We start from the raw sequence: 27,553 nt of genomic DNA, 5'->3' as shown, positions 1-27,553 counted from the left end.
CAGGGATGATGGGAATTGTAGTCCAAAAACAGCTGGAATTTGGGAAACCCTGAAGTAGTGCTTCTCCAGGCATGGGGAATGTTAGGCCCAGCAGTCAGTTGCAACCCCCAGCCCTCTCTGTTTGGCTCTTTGGACTCTCAGGCCACAACCTTCTCTCACTTGGCTCCTTGAGCTTTTCAGTGGCTGGAATGTGTCCTGGAACTCTTGTCTGGATGGAGGAGAGGGATGCTATAGGTGATGTTTACATTCATTGCCCCACCCACATTTACCTCTGGCCCCACCCACTTCTGGGCATGTGACCCCCTGAAAGATTGCCATCAGAGTCCCCCACCCCTCTGCCTTCCTCTGCTATTTCTCTGCTTGCCCCTGTGGTCTTGCCTCCTGCAGGAAGAGCGAAGAAGCAGCAACCCCCAACGGAGGCACTGCATACCTCTGTGTTTTTACTCCACTCTCTGACTCAGTCACACAAACACCATTGCCTAGTTTTTTTAAAAAACAAAACACAACAACCTTTATTGGCAGGAACAAGCTCTATGAAATGTGGAGACGGAGAGCCCTTGGCGCTTGGGCTGGTGGAGTGGGGTCGAGGACTCTTCCCTGAGGTGACCAAGTGACCCCCCCCTACACAGGGCCTTTGCCCTCCATGCTGTCGGCCATCACAGTCCATTGCACATTAAATAACTCCACAGATAGCACCAGACCCTCTTCCCCAATCCCTTAAAGTTTAAGCCCCAGGAACGTCCCGGCTGGAGCGTGTAGCAGGCAAGCGCCCAGACGCCTGGTTTCCCTCGGGCTCAGAGATACGTCACAGGGTTCTGTGCCCATGGGTGGCTCCTCCATGCCAGTGGTAGAGGTGGGGATGCCTGTGGGACTAGCCAGCAAACAGGGCCGCCCCCAAATACGTGGGCTCCTGAGGCAGAATTCTTCAGCGGGTGGAGCTGGTTGAGGTAGTCGCTCTGGGCTGGGCTGCTCCCGCGCCCATCTGCCAGAGAGGCAAGAGGAAAGGGCCTCTTCTGAGCAGTGCTACTTTCTTGGCCTGGGTGGAGTAGGGGTGGGGGTGGAGAGAGAAGACTCTATAGCCTCCCAGCTCATTTCAGCCCCATTTTTGTCCGTAGCTGCCAGCCTCTGTAAAAATAGGAAGCAGACCGTGCAGGCTGGGCTGTGATGAGCAGGCAAGGGGCAACAGGCACTGCAAGGATAGTTGTTGCTGCTGCTGCTGCTGCTGCTGCATGTCACCCCAAGGCTGGTGGTGAGGCAGGGAGGCAGGGAGACAATCCTTTCAGCTATCATTTTTGTGCCAGCTGGTATCTGCTGTTTGCTCTGAGTTTTGAGCAGATTCTGGGCCCAGGAACAGTTGAGAACCTGAATTCCTTGCACCGCATTTGCCTCAGACCAAGTTGCTGGCTAGTCTCTGCTGTGCCTCTTCATCCCATTCTATGTTGGCTCCATATTCATCGCCTACAAGTGAGAGGAAGAAACAGTGGCTTTGGGTTACTTTTGACGGTGGCTCAGAAACTACAACTAATCCAGAATAAGGCAGCCAGACTGGTGACAGGGAGCAACCGCTGGAACCATATAACACCAGTCCTAGAGGCTCCCAGGACGTTTCCAAGCACAATTCGAAGTGTTGGTGCTGACTTTAAAGCCCTAAATGGCCTCGGCTCTGTATACCTGAAGGAGCACCTCCACCCCTGTCATTCAGCCCAGACACTGAGATTCTCCTCTGAGGGCCTTCTGGCGGTTCCCTCACTTTAAGAATTGAAGCTACAGGGAACCAGGCAGAGGGGATTCTCGGTAGTGGTGCCCACCCTGTGAAACACCTTCCCATCCGATCTCAATGAAATAAACAACTATCTGACTTTTAGAGGACATCTGAAGGCAGCCCTGCATAGGGAGGTTTTTAATGTTTGATGTTTTATGGTGTTTTTATAGTTTGCTGGAAGCCACCCAGAGTGGCTGGGGCAACCCAATCAGATGGGTGGTAAATAATAATAATAATAATAATAATAATAATAATAATAATAATACACTAATGGCCAAATTTTTGGAAACCTTTTGGAAAAAGTGTATTTCCAAGGTTTGATGGCTCATAACATCACTTTTATTTTTTGTAATACCATAAAATATATATCAGTGGAAAGATAATTAAATGAAGAATGTAATGCAACAAAGTTTGTAAAATTATCTGTATTCTATCAAAAGTTATGGCCAAATAACCAGAAAAAGGAAACACAACTTGCTTGGGTTGATATGCAGTAGCTTTCCTTCATTTGAATGTATTTTGGGGCATTTACATTCCCATTGAGGACCCAAATTCTGCCCACACCTTTCGCTGTCATACAACATAACATCATAACACTATGCATGTTCTGCAGTGCTGTTGCAGTGCACATCTCCCCCACCCAGCTTTGGCCATAGCCAAGGCTCCCTCGCTGTTCTCTTCTTACCCGTGTGGCACCCGTGTACCCAGATGCGGTGTCCGTCATACTGGCACTGGCAGCGAAGGACATTGTTGGAGAAATCCGACTCAGCTACCTCGTGTTTCGGATTCACAACCACCTGGTAGGGCAGAGGGTAGAGACTGCTGTAAGCGTGGCTCAGAGAGCTATCGTGGGAAGGGGATGTTCTGTGTCCAGATCGGTCCACCTGCCCATCCCTGTCACTTGCCACCACTTACCTGGAAAATGTAACTCCCACTTGGCACATCGGTGATGTCCACCCACTGGCAGTCAATGTCGTGTCTGTACGTGTCCCAGCAGCCTACGCTGACACCCTGCTCTCCAAAGTTGGCACAGGCAAAGCGCCGCTGCTGTCCTGTATGGGAATGACCATAGGCTGGGTTCTCAATGCACTGGTACAGAATAAGGCCTGCCCTGCATCACTACCGAGGTCCTCTGCTTTCAGGGGCTGCTTGCCTGCATAACTTAGAATCATAGAATTGGAAGGGACAATGAGAGTCATCTAGTCCAAGCCCCTGCAATGCAGGAATCTTTTTGCCCAACGTGGGGCTTGAACCCACAACCTTAAGATGAAGAGCCTCATGCTCTACCGACTGAGCTATCCTGCTGACTTAAGCCTTTGAATTTTGCTGTGCTATTATCTTCCTTAGTGGGTCATGCAAACCTCTGTTCTGGATAATGTTTTTTAAGGGTAAGGTAGAGGGCACTGAAGGGACGTGGGTGGCACTGTGGGTTAAACCACAGAGCCTAGGGCTTGCCGATCAGAAGGTCGGCAGTTCGAATCCCCGCGAAGGGGTGAGCTCCCGTTGTTCGGTCCCTGCTCCTGCCAACCTAGCAGTTCGAAAGCACGTCAAAGCCTAAGTAGATAAATAAGTACAGCTCTGGCGGGAAGGTAAACGCCGTTTCCGTGCGCTGCTCTGGTTCGTCAGAAGCGGCTTAGTCATGCTGGCCACATGACCCGGAAGCTGTACGCCAGCTCCCTCGGCCAATAAAGCGAGATGAGCGCCGCAACCACAGAGTCGATCACGACTGGAGCTAATGGTCAGGGGTCCCTTTACCCTTTACCTAGAGGGCACTAGAGAGGACTTTATGGAACCGGGGGGGGCGGGAGTGGCTCGGAACAAAATTGGGGGACCCCAGCTGTAGAGGCAACCCCAGATTCTGGCTTTGCCCCTGCACCCTCTTGGCACTTACCATCTGGGCAGTTGGTGTCCTCCAGGCAGAAGCTGGCCTTGTGTCCTTGAGCCACCCTGGAGCCATTGAGAGTCAGCAAGTCATAGTGGGTGAAAACCTCTATGCTGTGGTAGTGCCTGTGGGAGGAAGGGCCATCAGGAGCCTGCTGTGCAATCAGGGGAAGGCGAGGGTTGGGGAGAAATGGGCTGGGCTGGGCAGCGGCCACTGGAGCCCTTTTTTGGGGTGGGGAGGAGCAGAAATCTGCTGATCCATGAAGCCCGTCAGTGCAGGAGGATTAGGCGGGGCTGTCGGCTGAGCTACTATTATAGCTCTGCAACCCCGCTCACCCATAATGACAAGCCTGGTGTCAACGTTGCTATTTTCCCAGATGCAACAAACTCCGCTCACACCACAAAACATCTCGCCGGGGGTAAATGCTGCTTTTTGGACACGTGAGCCTCATCTCACAAGGAGAGGAAGCCACTGGGTTTGGGGAGAGGAAAGGAAGTCTGGACCGCATATGCATAGCAGGGAGAACCTGACAATCAGTTTCTGGCATCCAGCTCCAAATCCTGCACGTGCTCCATAGGGCACCTGCATCCCTCTGCTAGCGGTGAATATGGCAGGAGTGGCAGCGCTGTATCAAGAGGGAACCCCCTACCTGTGGCACTGGTGCCAGATCCAGGCGTGGCGCCCGGTTTTTGGAAGGAAGTCAGCCCGGCCGAGGTTGTGGATCTGCGAGGAGAAGCGCAGCAGGCGCCGATGGCCGTAGGGCCACTCCATGCGATCGGCAGAGGCAGAAAGGCAGCCTTCCTCGTGCGCACAGGACAGCATGCTCAGTGGGCGGTCCTCTAGATAGGCAGTCTCCTGCACTATTTGGGCATTCATCACCAGATCTGGGGCAGCTGCAAAGAGAAGTCCAAAGTTACACGAGGTGTCACGCTGTCCCGACTGTGTGTGTAGTGGGAGGTTAAACTCTGAGGACAGACAACCCTGATCTGCCATACTGCTCCCTCCCAAGCGCCTCCCTAGTAGCTGTATCCTTTGAACTCAGCGCTGCAGTCCTTGGCTCAGCTTTGGCATATGGCCAGAGACAGGGCCTTGCAGAGCCAGGCAGAAGCCTGGACCAGGTAGATAATGTGCCCTCCCCTTTTTTTTACCCTGGGGATAACTGAAGTCTTATAAATACGTAAGTATATAAATAGTTTTCACAATCGTTATGCTGACAAATAATTTTATTTCAAGGCCCCTTGTGATTGTGAATATGCTGACCGAGGCCCCCTTTGGAATCGGAGGCCCAGGCCAAGTGGCCCATATGGCCCCCCCTCTGTCTGGGCCTGGCCAGAGATGAATCTACCTGCCTTCCCCCAGGACAGAACTATGCTTCTCTCTTTTTTTTATGTTTATATGCCAATTTTATCTTCCAAGGTTCTCATGGTTCTCCTCTTCTCCATTTAATCATCACAACCACCCTGTGAGGTAGGCTAGGCTAAGAGATAGAAGGCGACTGGCCCAAGGTCACCCAAAGAGCTTCATGGCCGAGTAGGGATTCGAACCCTGCTCCCCCAGGTCCTGGTCCAAGACTCTAACCATTATGCCACACTAACTCTCTACGTGGCTGCTACATCCCTGCAGATGTAGCTGCCATATCACGTTATGCGCTGTCACCGATGCTGGTCTGTTTCCCTTTCCACTCACTGCTGGTGCAGGTGACTCCGGCAGAAAAGCGCCCCCCTCCGGACGGGCAGTGCACAGGCCCATGGTGCTGGCACTCCAGGATAGAGAGTTCGGTGCCTTTGCAGCGCACGCCGCTCAGCACCACCTTGGCAGCGTCAGAGTTTCCCTGCCAGTACCACGTCTCCTGGAAAGAGAGCAAGGGCAATTCTGTTGAGCAAAACCCCACACGACCCTGGGAGCGTTGCGTGCGAAGCAGCCCTTCTTCATTGTGCAAGCTCCAAAGTGCCCTGTTCAACTCCTCCCCAGCTCTGGATGCCTGGACAGGAAGCCTCAGCCTCCATCCGTGCGACTGGGGAAGCGAGCCACATGCAGCTGACTGCTCAAGGCAGGATCAGAACCTGGCTCTGGGTGCAAGAACTCACCTGGAGAGCATGGCTGGCAAAGCCCAGCCCCAGTTGCCGGCACACGACCATGGCTTCCTGGAGTCCCCAGTGTTCCCCGCAGATGGCACCCCAGCGTAAGGCACCTCCCTTGGAAACCAGGATCTCAACCACGCCCTCCTCTGGAGTGCGCCCTCCGGCCAGGCGTATCTGAAAGGGGGAAAGGTGGTTGTCACCGATGGAAGCAAAGGCCCAGAAAAAGCTCAGTATGGAGGCCAAATGGCCGAAATATTGGGAAATTCTGGAACAAGAAGGAGACAAACTGAAATTGCAGAGTTTTGAGAAACTAAAAGATAAAGTGCGAGATTGGCTTCATTATTATCAAATAAGGGAGGCTTACAATTTGGATAAAAAAATTGGCTCCCAGGTGGAAAAATCAAAATTGGAAACAGAACTGCTAGATCCCAAAACTAAGATACTTTCAAGAATGTATAACTTGCTGTTGAAATGGAACACTCAGGATGAAACGGTTAAATTTGCTATGATTAAATGAGCACAAGATGTTGGACATAACATTATGTTTGCTGACTGGGAACAGTTGTGGACCACAGGTATGAAATTCACGGCATGTAATGCCTTAAGAGAGAATATTATGAAAATGATATACAGGTGGTACATGACACCAGTCAAGCTTGCAAAAATCTATCATTTGCCCAATAATAAATGTTGGAAATGTAAAGACAATGAAGGTACATTCTTTCACCTTTGGTGGACGTGCCCAAGGATTAAGGCTTTCTGGGAGATGATCTATAATGAAATGAAAAAGGTATTTAAATATACCTTCCTGAAGAAACCAGAGGCCTTTCTCCTGGGCATAGTCGGCCAATTGGTGTTAAAGAAGGATAGAACTCTTTTTATGTACGCTACAACAGCAGCAAGAATACTTACTGCAAAGTATTGGAAGACACAAGATTTACCCACTCTGGAAGAATGGCAGATGAAAGTGATGGACTATATGGAATTGGCGGAAATGACTGGCAGAATCCGAGACCAGGGAGAAGAGTCGGTGGAAGAAGATTGGAAGAAATTTAAGGACTATTTACAGAAACACTGCAAAATTAATGAATGTTAAAATGATGTCGGAATGAAATGAAGCGGTTTTAGCAACAATGTTAAAAAGGAGTATGTAAAAATGATTTGTTAATAGATGAAAATATAAGGTTAATATGTTAAGATAAAGAACTAAGATAAAAACAAAGAGGGAAAGGATTTGCTGAACCAACTATTCGAAATGGAATACAAAAAAGGGAGGTGTGAGGAGGTCAGGGAAACAAGTGAATGAAAGGCAAGACATTGAAAGATGGACTTATTTTTTACTGTGTTTTCTTTTTTCTTTTTTTCTACTCTGTATTTTGTATTATTTGCTTTTTTTCTTTATTTTCTTATTATTTTTGTAATCTCTTTTTGAAATTTGAATAAAATATCATTTAAAAAAAAAAAGAAAGAAAGAAAGAAAGAAGGGGGGAAATGGCTTAATGGGGCTAGATCATTCCAGTGTGGTGAGGTCTGGGTCACAGGTGTACCTATGGCCGCTGCTAAGAATTGAGAGAAGGAAAGAGCCAAGTTACCCAGGGATGCAGGCTTGAGGGCACCTCACCTCTTGGATGAACCAAGTGGCAGCTGTTTGTCTTCACATGGGCTTGAGATGGGCCTCAGCCTCTTTCCAGCCCCCCAGCCCTGAACGTTGGGCCCAGCAAGTGTCATTTCAGCTACCAGAGTCCGAAAGAATAACACCTGATTCCCCTCCTCATGTTACTTGTCTCGCTCCCTGTGTGCCCCCAAGGAATCGGGTCTTACCTGGCTCCGAGCTTCTGTCCGGGGCACATTACAGCGAACAGCTGCATCTGCTTCGTGACGGCACCCCGTCTGCATCGCCCCTTGGGAGCGGCACTCTGCCAGCGAGCGCTCGTAGCCCCTGCACCGCACTCTTGTCCAGTGGATGGGACCCAGGCCTGTAACAGGAGCCGCTTTTAGTAGGGATGGACAGTCACCAGACTGGCCTCACTGCTTCCCCAACCTCTGTTTTCATGGAATTGTAGAGTCGGGAGGGACCACGAGGGCCGCCCAGTTCAACCCCCTACAATGCAGGAATCTTTTGCTCGACGTGGGGCTCAAACCCACGGCCCTGAGATTAAGAGTCTCACTCACGCTCTACCAACTGAGCTATCCCAGCAGGATGTTTTGCTTAGCTCTTCCTCTCCCTGCTTCTTCTTCTTCCTCCCCTGCCTCAACAGTCCCTTGGAACTCTCTCCCCAGCCCACACTCTCCGTCACCAAAGATTCCTTCTGCCACCCTCCATGGGTCTCCCTTTCCCCTTCCAAACTGTGTGGCTCTGTGGCGTCTTCTAGAGGGCCCAGAACTGGTCCTTTCCTTGTCTCTCCTTCCCCCATAGGATGAGGGAAGCGCCCCTGTAATGCTTGCATAGCCTCATCCTCCACTCACCTTGGCCCAGCTGAGCCCTGGAAAGAGCTTCTCGCGCCGTGCCATATCCCAGTTGTCGGCACACCACACTGGCGGCAGGCAGGTCCCAGTCTTCATCACACACGGTGCCCCACTGGCCACCAACCAGCACTTCCACACGCCCTTCACCTATTTGTGCGCCCGCACGGAGACGAACCTGCTGCTCCTGCAGGAGTGGAAAAGCGGATATGAGACAAAGCAGGCATGAGGGCACCTGCCTGTCTTAACAAAACTGCAACTTGAATAAAATATTGGTATGGGGCGGGTAAGCGCCACCCCACATAGCTTATCACAGGATGTGGCACACGCACACCATTTGAATAGCAATGCCCGTCAACTTTGGGGCAGCAGCCCCCTCAAATATTTTATTGGGGGGGCCGAAGGGACGTTGCCCCCCAGGAGTTGGCTGATAGGACTGGGTGACTTCTAAAGTAGCAATGGCAGGGAAGACCAAGAGGAAAATAATGGGTTTTTTGCCATGACAGTGCAGTTGCTGGTGGATTCTGCAGTTCCACTGCACCATCAGTTCTCCCACGCTTGATAGGAAGCCTTTGGTCTAGTTCTTGATTTTATAGTCTTATCTTTTGTAAACCACTTTGAGATGTTTTTTCCCCCTTTACAATCAAGTGGTGTTTAAATTTTATGAAATAAATAAAGGAATCCTTCTTGTAAGGTGTGTCTGACACCGACTCTGCCCAGTGGGAAATGTGCCCCCTTCTGCTTACCTCTTTGGGCTTGGCCTGGCCAGGCAGCTTGGCTCTGCTAGGCTGGAACTGTGGTCCTGCTATACAGCTGACCAGGGCATGCATGCCCCCGGGACAGGAAGGTTGGTTCCTAGCGGGGGGAGGCACATGCAGCTTGCATTCACCCAGATGGGCCTCTGTGCCCAGGCACTTGATCCGGTGGATCCAAAACGTGTTGTTCGCGGTCAGGCTCTTTAAACTGTAAAATTAAAAGGCGGAGCTGATAGGGAGGTGCGTGGACCCCATCCCAAATGATCTTTCCTCTCACAATCTTTGCAGGTGCTTCAAAAATTTGATGCTACGATCTCTTGGGAGCAAGCAGGGAAAGGGGAGGGGGGCAAACGAATCCCTGAGACCCACATCTCACTTCTGGCTCTGAGCCTGCGGCAGATGTTGCCCACCCTGACTTTTGGACAGGGTAGGTGAGAGGGGTCAGCCTTGTGCAGAGATCTCATATTCTGGCCTCTAGAGATGATGCTTCTCCTTCCTAGCATTTCCAAGTCTCCTCTTATCACATTTTGATTGTGCACTGCTGAACAGAAGAACAAGACTAGTAGAAATCCTCACCTGGACCGTGGATCCTTCAGCTTCTGATTCCAGAGTTTCCTGAAGGGTGAGAAGATTGAATATCAGTGCATCAGGAGAGTGGTATTGAGAACACCAAGCACATGGTGTGTGACTGGAGTTACCACTTCTATAGAGACCCAAATGTGCTTTCTATTGACACTTTTTGCAGTGCTTTTTTTCTGGGGGGACGCAGTGGTACGCATACCTCTAAACATCTTGTGTATCTTTGTACTTTTGTCCATTTACTGTATTTATTTTTCCCGATTTGAACTATAAAATGGTGATTTATTTATTTTTTGAGTCAAAATTAGAGTACCCCTAAACATTTTTTAAGAAAAAAAAGCACTGACTTTTTGTTTGGATGGGTTCTTTATCAAAAGGTTAATCATCATAGATTCTAAACACTTATTCTACTGCTATTACTAATAGTCATAACAATTTATTTATTTATCACCTTTCTCACACATCTCAAAGCAATGTATGACATGTAATAAAAATAGTAAAAAAAACCAACAACACAGAAAACAGCAGTAAATTTAAAAGACACAAAACCCCTGCCAGAGCCTTATTCATCCAACTGCCCATCCTTTCTCCCACTTTTTCCCTCTGGGGGAGCTGACCACATTTCAAACAGCAACTGGATGCTGCTACTGTTGTCGTGCCCTCACCACCACCGGACTCCTGGAAAGCTGCACAGTTTCTCCTGTAAACAAATTCCAGAGCTGCGGCAAATGGTACAAGAGTGCCAGCGGCCACAGAAAAGGATGGGTAATCTAAATCAAGATTGTGCAGCTGTACCAAGGGCCTTGGCATCTTTAGCTGAATCCTCACCCTCATGGTCTGGGAAGATGGGCCCAAGTCTCTCCACAGCCTGCTTTGGCTGCAAGAAATATGTTGGTCTGGGGAGGAAGCCTCCCGGGCTCAGAGCCAGAAACAGCAGGTCCTTCTCCTCTGTGAGAAGCTGCCTGGGCCAGCCCCAGCCTTCTCTGTAATTACCCCACTGCGGTTTGGCTCATCCCGCCGGAGAGATGGTCCTGGCACCCACACCTGCTCATTGCAGGGCTATATTTATAGAGAGAATGGTGGGTGGAGCATGGAAGATGAGCAGAAGAAAACAGGGGCACGTGGGACTACCAGCACGTGAGGGGGGGGGCATGGTCAGATCCCACAAAGCCACAGGAATGGGACAGGACAGTCGTGAGAGACAAAAATGGACACTGAGGCAAGACATAGAGAGGCCATTGTGTCCCAGAAAGCCACTCATGTGCACCAGTCACCTGTGTATGCAGGACTATTGTGAAAATGGTGTTTTTAAGAAACCCCAAATCACATACTTCATAAGACTCTGGGGTAGCTCAGTTGGTAGAACAGGAGACTCTCAATCTCAGGGCTGTGGGTGCAAGCCCCAGGTTGGGCAAAAGATTCCTGCATTGCAGGCGGCTGGACTAGATGACCCTCGTGGTCTCTTCCAATTCTACAGTTCTATGATTCTATGTGAGAACAGCCATAGCTCAATGGTAGAGCATCTGCTTTGCAGCAGAAGCTCCCCAGTTCAAGCCCCAGCATCTCTAAGGCAGGGCTGGGAAAGTTTCCCTCCCCAAAACTGTCAGTCAGCATAGACAATAGTGTTAGAGATGTGGAGTCGACCCTAGAAGTTAAGAAATGCTAGGATTTGGGGTTCTTTGTGATATGAAGGGAGAATATAAGCTGCAAGGGGGTTCCTGGCTGGCTGAGGGAAGAGCAGAGCTGTGAGCATTGCAACAGAGAACCATTTTGCAATTTTTGCAAAATTGCAAAAGTAGATCAAAGACTATTCATGTATGCCACAACAGCAGCAAGAATTTTGTTAGCCCAAAGGTGGAAGTCACAAGAATTATCAACGATTGAAGGGTGGCAGACGAAGATGATGGACTATGTGGAGTTAGCCAAGCTGACTTTCAGGATCTGGAACCAAGCCGGCCAGAAATTCCAAAGAGATTGGAGTAAATTTATTGAGTACTTGAAAGATTATTGCAAAAATGTGAAGACACTAGCAGGACTGAAATAAATCTTGTAACGTAACGGAAAAATAGTGTCTGATCATGGACCAAAAAATAACTTGATGTATACTGAAGGACAGAAACTGGCAGTTGAAATGCGCATGCAATTTATTAGAAATTGGGAAACCAGTTGAAGGGAAGGAGGTAAGTCGTGTGCTCGGTGGAGCAAAAGTATTTGATTTGTGTTTGAAAAGTTGTTATATTTTGTGTTATAAAAAAAGAAAAATAATAAAAGTTAGAGAGCCATTGAGGGTCATCAACAACGCCTTGTCCCAGGTGTGACCAGAGACTGGAGATTTGGAAGGTTGCCAGGGCAACAGCTCAGGGGAGGGCAAGGGGTTTATGGGAAGAAGAAAGAGGGGGAAGGGAAAATATTGGTGAGGGTGAAGGAAAGACTGCTTGCACTGCTGTGGACCATGCTGTAGGATCTGAACCTCCTCCATGCAGATGGAAGGTGTAAACAGGCGAATAAATGCTATTTCTTAAAGCATAACAACCTCCGCTGTGTCTTCTATTCTCAAAAGGGACACAGAATCTGTGTGGGCGCCTGAGATCCCGTGTGGGACAGGTGCCAGGCTTCTGTAACAATAGCAAGCAAGGCAGACCTAATCATCTGACTTAAACAGCTTCCGGTGTTCCTATGCACGAAATGCTTTCCCACCAAACATCCTGCACTGATGCATATGCACCCTTTGTGCATGCACATCAAGCTGTCTCCCATCATGGGTGCCCTCTGTCGCTTTCTCAGACGCATCTGCACCACTGCGCCCTGACAAGGCAACTTGCCCTTCCACCTGGGCAGCCCCCCTCCCCCCACCAGCTCTGACCTGTAGAAGCCTGTGGCAACTCGTCCTTCCTTGGGGAAGCCCAGCATCCCACACACCACTCGAGTGTTGTTGCGCGTCCAGCCGGCATCACACACCTGGCGCCAACGCCCGTGGATTTTCACCTCCAGGGCGCCTTCTGTGATGGGGGAAGCCAACTTGGCCCTGGCCAGGATTGGCTTGATACGCACCTCTTCCACTCTGGAGTCCTGCGCAAAAGAAAAGAAATGGTACGTGTTACTTCACCCGTCCACAGATGAGGGGAGACATGTTCCAAGGTTGGGTTTGTCTCCCATTAGGCTGCAGATTTATGGCCAGTTACTGAGGAATATGTACTATGAAACTCAGTTCGGCTCACATCTGAGCAAACAGGCCTGAGATGTGGGTCTAAGCCAGATGTGGGGAACCTTTAGCTCTCCAGATGTTGCTGAACTCCGAGTCCCATCATCCCTACCCATTGGCCAACTGGCCATGACTGATAGGAGTTATCGTTCAGCGACATCTGGAGGGTCAAAGGCTGTCCACACCTGTTCCAAGCCCCTCTTGCAGAGCTCCTCACCTGGATGCGTGCCGTAGCTGGGTTGGATCGGCGTAGACCTGTGCAGATCACGCCCGTGTCCTCGTTGTGGTTGCAGTCTGTCACACCCCAGCCATTGGATTCACACTCAGCCAAGGAACTTTCTGTGCCAGAGCAGCGCATGTTGTCCAGCCAGATGGGGCCTATGGATAGACAGAAGAAGGATTCCTGGCTATTCTTTTTCCAAGCATGGCTGTCACAGCCTGATTTCCTCCAGGTAGGTGCCACTTTCCTAGGAAAACCCATACTCTCTGATTTATACTGTAAGGCAGGGGTAGGCAGAAAGCAGACAAAAACCTACTGGTAGGAGACCCCTGGGTGATCTTCAGTAGGTGATCAAGGGTTTCTTGGCTCCCAATTTTAGTTGCTTGGAAACAGGAATGATAAGGCCATATTCCTGTACCACTTCTCTGGGAGCAAGTCCCATTGAGCTATTTCTGAGTTAACATGTATAGGATTGTGCTGTAAAAGAAAAGCACCTATCTTTTTCTAAATGAGGCTGCTGAGGGTGGGTGGAAAGATGGAGATGATTTTGGAGCAAACAGACCCCTGAGTTCAGTTTGGGTACCAAAACCAGATTTCTGTGCTGCTTATGTGCTCAGTCATTATAAATAAATATCTGCGTCTTTGGAGCCACTATTTTGTACCTGGTTCTGGATGGTGAACGTTGGGGTTCAAGTTTGGAGGGGGGGATCCAGAGTACATCCCCTAAACCTGAAGTCTGCCCATCCCTGCTAAGGTAAATCTTCCCATTAGCACAACACCAAAGCATTTGACATTAGAACAAGGACTTAATTTATCATGCAGATTTCTCTGGGCAGATTGACTGTGCTAATCGGATGCCAGCCTATCTGCGGCGACATGAGATATTTTCAGACCTGAGATACTTTCAGTAGAATTATCTGACCGAAAAGAAAAGAAAAAAGCACCATGGATATAAATTAGCCTGAACGAAATACGCTGCATCATAGAGGGGGTCTGGCATTTCAAAGCCCCCTAGACCCGGATGCATAGGTTCAAGATGGTGACGTACATTTCAGATGTGCGTGCCAACAGACAAGCACATTTTCAAAAGCAATTTCTCCACCTTTGGTGCCACTCCAGGTTGGCATCTCTGTGCCCTTGGCAAGGCAGCCAGCACTTTGGAACACTGAGCAGGGTTGAAGTGAACCATTAGCAGGGAGTTCCTTCTAAAAAAACTCCAGGTGGCACACTTGCCCTGCTCTTTATGGTGCCCCTTGCCGAGAGCAGTTTTACTGAGGTGTGCCAAACCAAATCTTCCACCCACTGAGAGCCCTTGGTGACACTGGAGCTGATAAGACGGCTAGAGCCTGACCAAAGCACTCGTTTCTAAAAAGGAAATGTTCTGTACAGCTCAGACTGGCCTGGAAGCAGCATTTCAGATCCTGAAAACAAGGGCCCATGATCTTAATGTGGACTGTGGTTACTTGACAGTGAAGACAATGCTCTCTGTACCTGCTCAGAGGTCCTCTTTGCAGGTCCTCAGCTTGGAAACTGGGAATAGGTCAGAAGGCTGAAGTCTGCAGGATAGCTCAGTCAGTAGAGCACAAGACTCTTAATCTCATGGTTGTAGGTTCAAGCCCAACATTGGGCAAAAAGATTCCTGCATTGCAGGGGGTTGGACTAGATGACCCTCGTGGTCCCTTCCAGCTCTACAATTCCATGATTCTATTATGAAACCCATCTAAATCTGAGCCCAGCAGCAGCAGCAGCACCCCATGTCCCCCCATTCCAGTTCCTCCTTACCATCTCCTGGGCCGTACTTGGCACTGTGCGCCCAGTTCACGGCACCTTCGTAGCCCAGCTCCCTGCAAGCCACGCCCGCCACATGGATGTTGAAGTCGTCGTCACACACGGTGCCCCACTGCCCATTGTACAACACTTCCAGCCGCCCTTCGCCTACTTGGCTCCTGGGCCCCACCAGCCGCAGCTGAATCTGTGGACGCTGGGCCCAGCTGGGCCCAGCCAGGCATGCCAGCAGGAGGAAGGTGAGATGAGAAAGCATCGTGGGTCCAAGGATGACTGGAAGACCTGGGAAATATGAGAAACCTGATTAGTGGAAACATAGTTTTCTGGGTAAGGAACGAGGTCAGCGGAACTCCCTGCTACAATGAAACCATGTTTGATCAGGTATCATTACAGACACACAAAGTTACAGTGTGAGAAGGAAAGCGGCTGGGCAAGTCTAGCAGGGTTGGTCCTTCCCAAAAGACTGGATATTGTACTACAGCAGGGTCCTCCAGTTGCTGTTGGACTCCATCTCCCATCAGCCCTAGTCAGCACAGCCAATGGCTAGGGATGATGGGAGTTGTAGTCCAGAGTCATCACGTTAGTTTTTCCCATCCTATTGTCATGCTAGGGACAAATGAAGACAGAATAAAACTATGCAGTTAAATGGTTTCTATTGTTAGTTACTGCGACTGATTTTTAAAAACATTTATATCCTGCTTTTCCACTGGAGACTTTCAAGGTGACTTGTAACACAGTATTTTAAAAACTAACACTCGTTTGGGAGAGTGTGTGTGAAAACAGCCAAAACCAAAAATTCAGGACCAGGAAATGATGATAGTTATCCCACGCGAAGCACCTAACACTGATACCGTACAGGGTTTAAACAAAAAAAAAAAAACACGCACAGCCCGTTCCTCCAGGATGAATGGATGGCCGACAGACAGATGTGGAGGGACAGAGAGACAGATGTGAACAGGTTGAGGCAAGAACATTCCAGCCACCCACACGCGCGGGATGGTGACTTATAATCTTCTGCTGAATACCTCCAATTCAGAGAGCTGAGATGTTTGTTTGTCTGCTTTTCCTTTATTTAGACGCTGCCTTGGGTGGTTTTGGGGGGGGGGCGGGGGTAGCGGTTGTCAGTGTTTTCACCTGAGAATGCAGAGCTCACAGAATCGGAAGAGACTCCAGAGTCATCTAGTTCAAGCCCCTCATGGGAGAGAAAATGAAACATTGCTGGACCCTCTCCTCTTTTATCGCTATTTTCCCAATACACCCCCCCTCAAAATCAACAGAATGCACTTGCTGTTGAGATCCATGTTCCATTACTTTCTACCACCTGGTGTTTTTTTTTTGGGGGGGGGGGAGGTTCTGACTTGCAAAATAACTGACGCGCCCAATTTTTGGGGGAAAGAGTTGCAGGGGACACCCCCTCTCCCCCACCGCCAAAATAATAAATCTCCCCAGAAATCCAGAGCCAGTCCCGCAAAACCTCTCTCCCCAGCGAGACTTTCCGTCTGAATACTCACGTGCACGCGCGGCTCAGCCAGTCCAGGAGAAGGAGAGACGGGGCTTCAGACAACAAGTGAGCGATGCTGGCGGCCACGAGCGACGGAGCCGGAGAGGAGAAGCGCAGGGGCTGCGGGCGCTCAGGCGGCGTCGATCCCGACCAGGATGTCCACGCGGAGCAGAGAGCGAGAGGTGAGCCGAGCCTGTCTCCGCGCTGCCGCCTCTCGTCCGCTCCGTCCGCAGCCCGTCCCGTCCAGCCTTTTTATCGTGGCGGCCGCCCCCTCTGGCTCTCGGACAGATCAGAGAAGGGGCAGGGCAGGACGGAGCCTCGACTGCCTGGATGCTCAAAAGGGAGGGGGGGCCTTCAGAAAGCGCCCACGAATAGGGTGGCCGCAGCCTGCCGCTGCTTTCTCCATCTCAGGGGGGAAAAACACTTTGGGCAGGTCCCTTTGCCTTTAAATCAGGGCTGGGGAACTGGTGGTCCTCCAGATAGTGTTGGAGGGCTTTTTCCATCATTCCTGACCATCGCTCTTGCTGACTCCGGCTTTTGGGAGCCAGAGTCCAATAAGAAGATTCCTGCTTGCCCAGGGGTTGGAATAGATGGCCCATGGGGTCCCATCCAATTCTACGATTGTATGATTCACAGGTTCGCCAGCCCAGTCTTGAAAGCTGCCAAGAGAAGAATTCAACAGCTGAAGTATTGATGCATCTGGGGTAGACTTCACCTGTTGGATATCCTCCTGAAAGGGCATCTGGGCAGAGAAAAGGGCAATGTGATTTGCAGGGAGGATGGGGAAGTCCCTGCCAGGATGCTGCCAGTTGAATGCTTGTGTTTGTGCCTCTCCAAACCTTACGTGTCTAGGATTGAGTTGGCCCAAAGTGCATGGGCATCCTGTGACCCTGTTGGATGACCAGGGCTGGAGAGAGAAGCTATGCCACATATTTAAGGGGAAACCCAAGAGGCTCTCTGGCCTGTTGGGTGTGTGTGGAAGGTTTCTCTTTTGAAGAAGGGTAGAGGAAGCTAAAGCAGCAGCAATACAGACTTGCTCCTGATACATCCTAATAGTTGGCATCGCTCCTGGAGCAGGATTGGAATCTGAGTAAACTTTTCCTGCATTGATCCCATCAACATCCCTGGGATGGGAAACCTTAGCTCTGTCCCAGAATGCCCACGTGGCCACAGCCAAGTCTCACCATCTTCCTTAACTTCACTAAGCAGAAGCTTGAAGGCTCTGCCATCTCAAGTTTTGAAATCTTTAGATTTCAGACAAAACCAAGCAAGATTCCTGGTAGGCAGTTGTTTCCCCAAAATTGTTCTCCAAAGGAAATAAGAAGCCTGTGTTTCAAAGGCTACGGATGATGGATCTCACATTAGGTTTCACAGGTAGCAGTTCTGATACTCTCTCTCTCTCTTTCTCTCTCTCCAACAAAGGAAGAGGATCTTTGCCTCTCTGCTCCCTTTCATGTGAGAGTCTGCCTAATCACAAGAGAGCCAAGGCTGTGAAAAGAATGAAATGCAGGGTTCAAATGCTCAGGCCTTGGATGTGGAGTCAGCTTACATCAAAGCCTGCCTAAGACATTTTTCTGCCTGAGGAAAGACAAGATGGTGCCTTCTCCTAGTCAGTGTATGGAAACCAGCTACATTGGCAGTTGACTCTTCCACACTGGCAACATGGCAATGCCCTCAACTGAATCTGACGGTACCAGGCTAGCCTGAGGGTGGGGTGCAGGGCTGGTCATGTGGTCTTCTGCACACCTCTGTCTGTTCCACACTCCTGAGCATCTGCCTGACTCTGCCTAATGGTAGGGTCGGCACCAAATTACATCTCAGCACAGTGTCCTCATCTGCATAATTATTCTCACCTAAGGTTGTACCTACAACAACTGTCTGCTCAACAAAATTGCAAATCTCCAAAACAGCTTGCTGCTGGTTATTCACACAACCCTTCCCTTCAAAAGATTGCAGGACCAAGAATCTTCTAAGGGCACTTTCACACAACCTTTTAAAAGAAAAAACTACCATCCTGATTTCTTGTGGGGATATTAGACAGCATCAGCTATTTAATGAGCATCCGCTCTTATTTGTTTTCAGGGCAGTTAGATGATGTTGCATCAAAGCAAGTGTTATTCCACACTTTCCAGAGTATTTCCCAGTACTTCCCTTTATCACAAAACATCTGACCATTTGAGGAAGTGGGTTTGTCACACAAGACCTCCCAGTCAACTTTAATTGCACAACCTGAATTTGCAGGTGTGTGATGGAATCCCACCCGAAAATAGCAACAGTCTAGATATGCCCTTTGATTGCAAAATGTAATTCTCCCATGAACGTCCTCTATAATAACAGAACTGGTGATACAAAGGAATTCACCAGTCCACAGACTAGACGCCTCTCCTTTTAGGATATTCAAGAAAATCACAGATGCATTCAGGCTGAATAGAGGAAAAAGAGGAACTGAGGCGGTGATTCTGTTTCATTTATCCGGGAAGAACTGATGGAAGATGAGCCCACTTGTAGAACTGAGAGATCCAATGGCATTTATGCAAACAAAAAAGCCTGCAATGATGCTCATTCAAGGGATAACTTCATTGCTTGTGAGGAATGTTTGCTTTGTGACTAATCTTAAACATACTTATTTTTCACATTATCCACCACAGGGAGGAACTGTGCATTACTTCAGCAAATGTGTTTGTTGTCTAATTATAATGTGGAGGCATTTGCAAGGAGAATCAATAGATTCATCCGGCAGTATTTCTTTTGTAACCTTTCCCCCAGGCCTTCTCCCCAAGCTAGGTTCCTTTCCCATCTTTGAAACAGCTTGTTGTTGGGGTAGGGGAGAGAGAAAAAATGGTCCCCAAGACATTGTGAATGCTGTGCCAATATAAACTACTTTCTTCCAGTTTTTCTTGCTGTTATTGTTCCACTGGAGATTCAGAATTCTACTTCTCTGGTGCATTTTTTTAAGGATACCCCATCTGCTGCATGTAATTCCTTAGCAACAAGGTTAGTTCTGCCCTCTTCCACTATGTGCAAATAGGCTGCGGTGGCTGGTGCAGTGCCCATTGGGATTGGTGGGGCAGGCGTCATGAGACCAACAGTAGGCGGAGCCAGAACCAGTGACAAGCAGAGATGCCCCTGCTTGGTTAGAAGGCAGGCTGAGGTTGGGGGACAGAGGCCCCTCTGCTCTTAGGGACATGCTTCCACTTGACAGAGGAATGCACCAATGAAATGCCAGAGAAGGGGCTGTGGGTCAGTGGCAAAGTGCAGGCTTTGGCTGTAGAAAGGTCCTATACGTATTCAATTCCTGACATCTCCAGGAAGGACTGGGAGACATTCCTGACCAAAACCCTGGAGAACCATTCTCAACCTGTGGGTCCCCAGATGTTGTTGGACTACAACTCCCATCACCCCTAGCTAGCAAGGCCAGCGCTCAGGGATGATGGGAGTTGTAGTCGAACAACATCTGGGGACCCACAGGTTGAGAACCGCTGATAGCGGCTTGTGTAGACCAAGGGTCAGCTTGAGGGCCACGTGCAGCCCTTGACCTAATACCATGCTGATGGCAAGAAAGGGAGGGCAAGAGTGGGCGATCCACCACCTTTTGACTCCAGCCCCACCTAACACTGGCTCCAGCCCCACCCACCTCTGACACGTGGGCCCAGACAGCTCATACTCTGGCATTGCCTGTGGCAATTCAACTCTCGATAGAGAAAAGGTTCCCCAGCCCTGATGTAAACAATGCTGAACTAGATGGGCCAATGATCTGTCTCCATATAAATCTGCTCCCCAAATTCCCAGTAAACTCCCTAGTAGCAACTATTAAAGTGCTATTATATTGGGGGGGGGGAGAGAAGACCTCCTCTTCTGCTTGCAAAATGGCTTCAGGGTAAACTTTCATCTTTACAGGTTGTGACCATTTGTCCCTTCGGAGTATTCCTTGCTCTCTCCAGCAAAGGCTTTTAGAGGATAACAGCTCAAGATACTAATAGAGAGCTCTGTTCTCTGTCAATCATTTCCACCTTCAAGAAGCTGATTGACTGGGGACACCATCAACGGGGGCAACTCTCTCCCATCTGTCTTGCTTAATAATAGCCACCGATATTCCCATTTCCTCCTCGTTTTGCCTAGTCATGTCTTTTAACCGTGTTTAGGAATGCTGGCCCTCTAGCTGCAAGCTCCGAAGATTAATGGCTCGCTGCGTGAAAAAAGATGCATGCTTTGTTTTCAATGTGTGTGTCAATTTTATGGGCTTTTAAAAAAAGTGAGCCTATGGGCACTTGTGCAACATGTGAGGATATCTGCAGGTCATGACCGTGGGTGTATGATGTGTGCACAAATGCATTAAAATAGGCTCTATTAAGGGTCACACAGACACAGGCACCACTCCAAAACAGAAAGAAACATGGGAGCAGAAAACAGACCTCGTTTCCCTGATTTTTGATCACTTCTGAACTCCATGTAGAGCAAGGATGTGCTCTGCAGGGAGCTGGCTTCTGGCCCCAGGCCAGTTGGCAGACCAACTCTGTGTTGCAAAGATGTCTGCAAACGTGACATGAAGGCTGGCAACATCAACCCCACCCTGTGGGAATCCCTTGCTGTGCCTGGAAACAGTCAGGTCTTGTATCAACAGCAGTGGCCAGAGGAGAAATGACTGCTGGGTGGAGCACAGAGAGAAGAAACACCATGGTGCATCTGCAGCAGCACAACTGGATGCCTTCGTTTGCCCCAGCTGCAACAAAACATGTCTCTCCTGCATTGGTCTCTACAACCACAGCAGAAGCTGCAACTGTCCAACAGCTTGATCTCACCCCACCCCAAAGGCACACTCCTCCATTGTCTCCCAAGACAGATGGACGCCATCAGCAGATGCACGACTCATCAGTTGCAGCCAGCTTTAATTTAGCTCTGCTCTTCTCGCTCCTGGGATTCTTCTGACAGCTCTGCCAAGGCACCTTAACCACGGTCCACAGCTGTACTCCTGCGAGGTATCTCCTTGGGCTGCTGCCTTCCCCGTGCAACACTTCCTTGGGACTCATCCTGGCCCTGCCCATCACAGTCTGTGGCCTCCGCCTAGCAGCAACTAGCCCCGTTACAAGGCTGGAAATAAACAGGAAGTAGCGTTGCCCATGCCGTAGTCCACATCCCAGGCAGGAATGTGCCAGTGGCTACAGGCTGTTTGCTTAGAGTTTAAGGAGTAGGTTCCTGGCATGAGGAGCCAGAAAAGGCATGGCCCCAAATACCCCTGTGAGCTCACCATTCTGGCAATCCTTTGCAGGGAAAGACCGAGACCACGGAAGAAAAAAAATCATGCCCCTATTTCTTATGAGAAGGGCACAGGGGAGCATCCTCCCATGTCTGTTGGCAGAGTCCTGTGGCTACCCACTTGTGCCCAGCTTGGTCAACCAAGAGGCTGGCAGTGGCACAGTTTCTGCATCTCTGCCCAGCACGTGGCTTCTGGCTATATGATGTCAAGGCACGAGCAACTGCCAAAATACCAGATCCTTCCAAAAATGACTACCTTTGACCTAGAGGTGTCAGCAGCAGGGCAGCTGCTCTGTGCAAAACATGAGGAGAATACGCAAGATAGATGACCTTAGGATTGCTGGCTGGGGTGAATCAAAGGGAGGATCTGCCCATCCTAAGCATCATTGAACCAGAAAGGGACACTCTTCCTGCCACGTGGGCTGATGATAATTTGTTTTCCTGCCCGTCTTGCCAGCTTTGGGAAGATTTGCCAGGACACGTCATTGGCAAAGTATCTGCAAATATCAGGGATGCTTGTCTTGATCCAGCTCAGATGCTTTGCACATTTCTTACAATCAGATCCACTCTCCTGAGTGACTTGTCATAGCATAGAAAAAAAGGAGTGAGCTGAACCAATTCCTCAATGGCATCTCAACCAAGCTGCCACCACTTTACCATCCATTTTAACTCAACACAGGTAAATCTGGTTAACTCAATCACAGCAGCATCTATTTCTTTGCAACATTGGAGATTCCAAGCTCAACTTTCATACTTACTCCTAATGCTGTTCTTTCTGTAGCACTTCTATCTTGCCTTTGCTCTAAAGGAGTTTAGTCCCCCTTTCATCCTCACACTGACCCTGTGAGGTAGGTTAAGCTGAGAGACAGTGTCTGGCCCAAGGTCACTCAGAAAAGTTTTGTAGCTAACTGGGGATCTGAATCCACGTCGCCCCAGCCGCAGGTCTAAATCTAGGGCTGCGCGGGAAGACGGAGCTTTTGTATAACCAAGGCAAATCACACAAACGAAACAAAAATGGTTATTTAGGAACAACAGAAGAGAACATAAAACCATGTATATAAGATGAAGGAAGCATTAAAAACACATTCTAGCTTAGCTATGCATCAAATTAGTTTCAGAGACAAAAGAACATGCCAGAATAATATAGGCTGATACTCATGCTCTGAGTTACAAGAAGGTATAATAAATTTATGAATGCAGATAGGCATTAACTTCTCTTTTTTTGCTCCAGCTTTACACACATGCCTCATTGCCACAGTAATGCAATTCAGAGGTACACACTAAGGTCAAAAGGTAGCACTTTTTTTAATGCAAAATAGATTTGCTGTTGTTTATTTATTTAAAACATTTATAAACTCACAAGCTTAATATTTTTAAAAGAGCACTAGGAAGCATGCAACATAAAAACAGTACACAATGGGTGGTATTCTGCTGTGTTTTGCTCAGAATAGACCCACCAATATTAATTTTAAAATTATTTTTTTACAGTATGTCATCTTTAATGGACGTATTCAATCATTAGCTGAATATTAATGAACATGACTAAGTTGTCCATTAATTTCAAAAGGTCTACTCTGACTAAAACTTAGCCGAGTGCCATCCAATATTATTACAACAAAAATGCTACACAAACCTACACGCACCGAGGACCAATTTAAACATGATTTGGGAGAGTCTTGATCAGGTCCCCCATTTATTAAACACAGCTGAAAGGGTGGAACAGAGCCATGGTGCAAGGTAAGGGGTTTAACCAGATTCCCCCATGTAGCACCTCTGATCTCAATCCCCCCAACCTGCTATTAGCCATGGGGGTGGGAGAAGGAGAGACAGGATGGGTATCAGTTTTTCTGCCCCCCACCTGCTGTTCACAACCAACTGTAATTGCGGGGATGGGTTTTTACCGGGGCTGTGGTGTGGGGGGAAATGTTAGCCCCCTCCTCAAGTGTCATCATGGCCTGCTTTCAAATGACTCCTTCTCTCCTAGGTGCTTTTAACCCAAGAAAAGGGTGTGGGGTGGTTGATAACGGGCGACTCACATCACATCTGCTTTGGACCTGAGACAGAGAATCTGATGACACCACGGACCTGCGTGGTTTAGCCAAGAACAGAATGGATGCTGGTTATGATTCAAAGCAAACTAAACACTGGCAGCAAGGAAAGAAACCTGTTGTTCAATGGAAAGTGGTTAATACATCAGGAAATATATGTGTAACCTATACAATCTGCATAAGAAAAGGAGAACAAGCCGATTCACAGCTTAGCCTGCAAATATAGCAGGCTGGCCAGTTTGAAAATGGCTCTGCTTTGCTCAAGAAGACTCTCCAAAGGATTGCAGAGAAGCATAGATCCATTTTCTCCACCCCAGTCCAGCTGGGCCGCTTCCTTCAGACTCATCCATCAAGAGCCAGACCTGCCTGCGCAGATGCATGTGCAAAGGAAATATCTCGGGGCCCCACATGGCTTCTAATGGGACCCTGTCACCCCACTGATTTAGCACAGCTCACTTCAGACGCGGTACACAAAGCAGGACGAATGATTGGGGAATCTCGAAAGTAGAAAGGAATGCCACCTGCTTTACCCTCATCCATATTTGTCAAATGGCCCACCTTGGATGGGCAGGAATTAATCCCTCTTGTGTTTCCCTATTGCTTTCCCAAAGACCCATCAAGCCCAGGGCTGACTGGCTGCAACACTTTGTGGGTCTCTGGGGGGGGGGGAATACCCTCCCAGCCCCAATACTTGAGATCTTCAATGGGAAATTAAACCCAGGACTGTATACATAATAGATAAATAAAAACCCACCATTTCCTACTAAGCTGCAGTTTCCTTCCCTAGATCCCTTGCAGGCCTTTTGCCCATGGCGATAAGAGCATCCTTTCCCCCTGCACCTGCTTGTTGTGTTTCCTCTTCCTCCTCTGACCTGCCCACAGAGCACTCAGCTCTGCTGCCATCGCAGCTCAAGGCTGGGAAGCTGTTGTGTCATTGACTGCCTGGGCTGGGCACGCCCGTTTGCCAGTCCAACGTGGCACAGGGCGGAGCGGAGGAGGCAAGCTGGTCCTCCCTGTCAGCTGCTGCCTCAGCACGTGTCAGGCCCTTGGCCCGGGATGTTCTGTGGTTAAGGCCAGGGAGCAGCTCAGGCAGCACTAAAAACAGCTCCGCCTGGAGCTATTCTCATCCCGTCAATATTTATATAGCTGTCTCAGGTGCAACACCTCGTTCCAGGGACGTTTTATTTAGGGGCCGGTGGGAGGCAGGGCGCAGAGTTCAATTGGGAGAAGCGTCAGCAGGAGGAAGAGGTTTCGGAGGCCGAGCCAACGGATAGAAGAGCATTCAGCTCCCCGCGGAGGCTGACGGCTAGCCTGCGAGAGCTGGCAGGGATGGGGAGGGCACCCTTAGGCCACACAAACACTCCCTGCTTCTCCTCTTCCCACAAAGGCAGGCAAGGAGAAGATGGCAGGGAGGAGGGAGACTCAGGGCAAGATGCTGTGCAATAGGAGGCTGGAGGCTGCCATCTCCTCTTCAGAAAGCACCCTGTAGCCTGGTTTGGATTAAAATTTAAAGCTGACGGGTATTTCAGGGGAGCCTGTGTTGTGAACCATACCTTGCCCAGAGTGCCAAGCCAGGTCTATGAACTTCTTCATGCAATGCTTCTTCTTTTTGGGGGGTGCTAGTGGAAATTCCACCACCCCCAAATGTGGTTTTGGGGGGGTGGGAGGGTGGCTATCTGGGAGGGATTTTTCTCTGTGGCAGCCCCTAAGCTGTGTTATTCCTTCCACATAGAGGTACACCTAGCAAAGCTTTCAACATATGCTAAAGAAGCATTTCTTTACCCTGGCTTTATACAGCTGAGATAAGTACATAGAATTGTAGAGTTGGAAGGGACCCTGGGGATCATCTAGTCCAACCCCCTGCAATGCAGGAATCTCAACTAAAGCATTCGTGACAAAGGGCCATCCAACCTCTGCTAAAAAAAAAAAAAAAAAACAGGAAGGAAGGAGAGTCCACAACCTCCTGAGGGAGACTATTTCACTGTCAAACAGCTCTTACCGTCAGAAAGTTCTTCCTGATGTTTAGTCGGAATCTCCTTATAGGTGATGTCTTAGGACCCTTCTCAGTCTTCTGATTGTAAATTGTTTCAACTGTATTTTCAAAACAGTGTAACTATCGTAACAGCTTCCTATGCTCCTCAAGAACATCATTATTTCATTTATGTATCCAGTCTTATTATTCTCATTTATGAATCTCTCCCGATCAGGCATCTGAGAACGACTTACAATACTGTCCTCACGTGATAAAACTACTACATATAGAAAAACAGTTTAAACAATTGCACATAGCGAACAATTCAAATATAAAATGTAGAGAACTGAGCAAGGTACTTCATCCTTTAGGGGGTGAGTTAAAAACATTTCAGAAGCTGTGCTTTCTACCAATCCCGTTGGCCCAGAGGCAGCCAGGGTGTGGGGAGTGAGCCAATGGCAGAGCAAAGAGAGCAGTGGCATCTCCCTGGGACTGCAGGGATGCTTAACCCAAAGTCAAATAAAGGATGGGTGAGCAGAGGCCAGGGAGGAGGCAGAGGGGCAGGGAGGCATGGACAGCTGAGCAAGAGAAGCCTCAGTGCTTTGGGTGTGTCTGAAACCCTGAAGTGCAGCATATGACATTTCAGCCCTCTCCTCCTCCTCCTGGGTAAGCTGACTGGGAAGACAACGTCCACAAAGGGCCGTCAGTCATACTGGTTTCCATGCAGGAAATCATGACGCATGCATCTGCCCTCTGGTGTCGGAAAAGCAGGGACACCTTGAGTGAAGAAGGGTTTCCACTTCTTGGGAGCGCTGAGGTTAGTATTCTTATTACCTCAGGTGACCTGCTCCACCAGCTTAAGGAACCTGAGCTGTCAAGAGGCACTAGCCAAGACCAGCAGCTCCTGCTTTGGGGAGTTGTGGCTCTCGAGGGCCATGGGAGACCTACCTGCTTCTCAGCTCCTACCAGGGCCCTGCTCCAATGCCGCGTTTATCATCCCTGCCACGTTTCGCTAGATCTCAAGCAGGAAGGCCTTCCATCAGCCTCGATGCAGCGGGCACAGTGCTTGCCAGCTACTGCTGGCGATGCTAAAATAGCTGTACATAAGGCCGGCATGACATAAAACAATGAGAAGTATGGAACTGCCTTAGCAAGGCAGTTATCGCTGCTGTATTTGGCTTTGCGCTTGTTAAACATTGCTAAATTATGCTAAAGGGGCAATGCTTCCACCTAGCGGAAGCGATTGGTCCAACAGGCACAGAGCGGACGTTCAAAGGAGTTAAGGTGGGTTTTGTGTCGCTTTCATCAGGCTGTGCTGTGGCTCTTTCAGAGAGGGGAAAGTCCTGTCTGCGAAAGCATCCACTGGCAGACATCTAGGGTAGCCATATGTCCTCTTTTTCATGGGTAGAGTTGTCATAGCGATCCATAGTTAAATGCAGAAGTCGGCAAATGTGTCCTCTTTTCTCTCTCTTCAAAATATGGCAATGCTGGGGCAGCATTACATAGCCGAGACCCAGGGCACAGAGAATTTATCAGCTTATAATTTGCCATTAGGCAAAATTAATTGCTCTTGCACTTATAACTCCAGTCACTGTCATACACTGGAAAAGCAAACACTAAAAAGAAAGGAATCGAGAGGTTGTAAGGGGAAAGATGCCAGATTATGAATCAGCAGGGCAATGGTGCAGCAAGAGAAGCTTCGTGGGTTGCATTTTGACTGAGCCAGCATATTCTGGAGTTGACAATGTTTAGGGAGCCCCTCCGGCGGGGGGGGGGGGAGGGGAGGAGAAAGCTCTGCTCATAGCTCTTGGCATTTATTTATTGTATAGAACGTGCTTTCCATTTCTTCAAAGCAACTTTCTGACATCCTCATTGTGTAAGACGCTTAACTTAAATGGCATCAGTTGCAGAGTATTGCATAACACAAAGACGTCCATCAGCACTAGACTTTTCTCCTTGGGAAAGTCCGTCAACTGCTGCACACAACCCCCATTTATTTCAATTGAGTTTTGTGCCGCATTGGAATGAATGGATATTGTGCTCAGCAAGA

At 49.0% G+C, this 27,553-nt stretch overlaps 1 protein-coding gene across 2 annotated transcripts; it reads right to left on the bottom strand.

Moving 5' to 3' along the window:
- Positions 1-483: 483 nt before the first annotated feature.
- Positions 484-27,553, bottom strand: LOXL4 (lysyl oxidase like 4). 2 transcript variants are annotated; one of them, XM_083615214.1, is made up of 15 exons: positions 25,531-27,553; positions 14,727-15,011; positions 12,942-13,102; positions 12,386-12,591; positions 9,520-9,558; positions 8,935-9,151; positions 8,192-8,375; positions 7,547-7,701; positions 5,732-5,899; positions 5,331-5,493; positions 4,294-4,537; positions 3,654-3,769; positions 2,678-2,814; positions 2,448-2,559; positions 484-1,458 (listed from the first exon to the last, which is right to left on the bottom strand). In XM_083615214.1, exons 2-15 carry the CDS (start codon positions 14,983-14,985, stop codon positions 1,388-1,390), a joined length of 2,232 nt encoding a protein of 743 aa, XP_083471340.1. In that variant the 5' UTR covers positions 14,986-15,011; positions 25,531-27,553; the 3' UTR covers positions 484-1,387. The 2 variants fall into 2 exon arrangements, with proteins under 2 accessions (XP_083471340.1, XP_083471339.1); XM_083615213.1 differs by lacking the exon at positions 25,531-27,553 and adding an exon at positions 16,241-17,632.

Source organism: Podarcis filfolensis (genome assembly GCF_964270895.1).
Source record: "Podarcis filfolensis genome assembly, chromosome: 5".
Classification (NCBI taxonomy): Eukaryota; Metazoa; Chordata; class Lepidosauria; order Squamata; family Lacertidae; genus Podarcis; species Podarcis filfolensis.
This window is presented reverse-complemented; position numbering and strand designations above follow the sequence as displayed.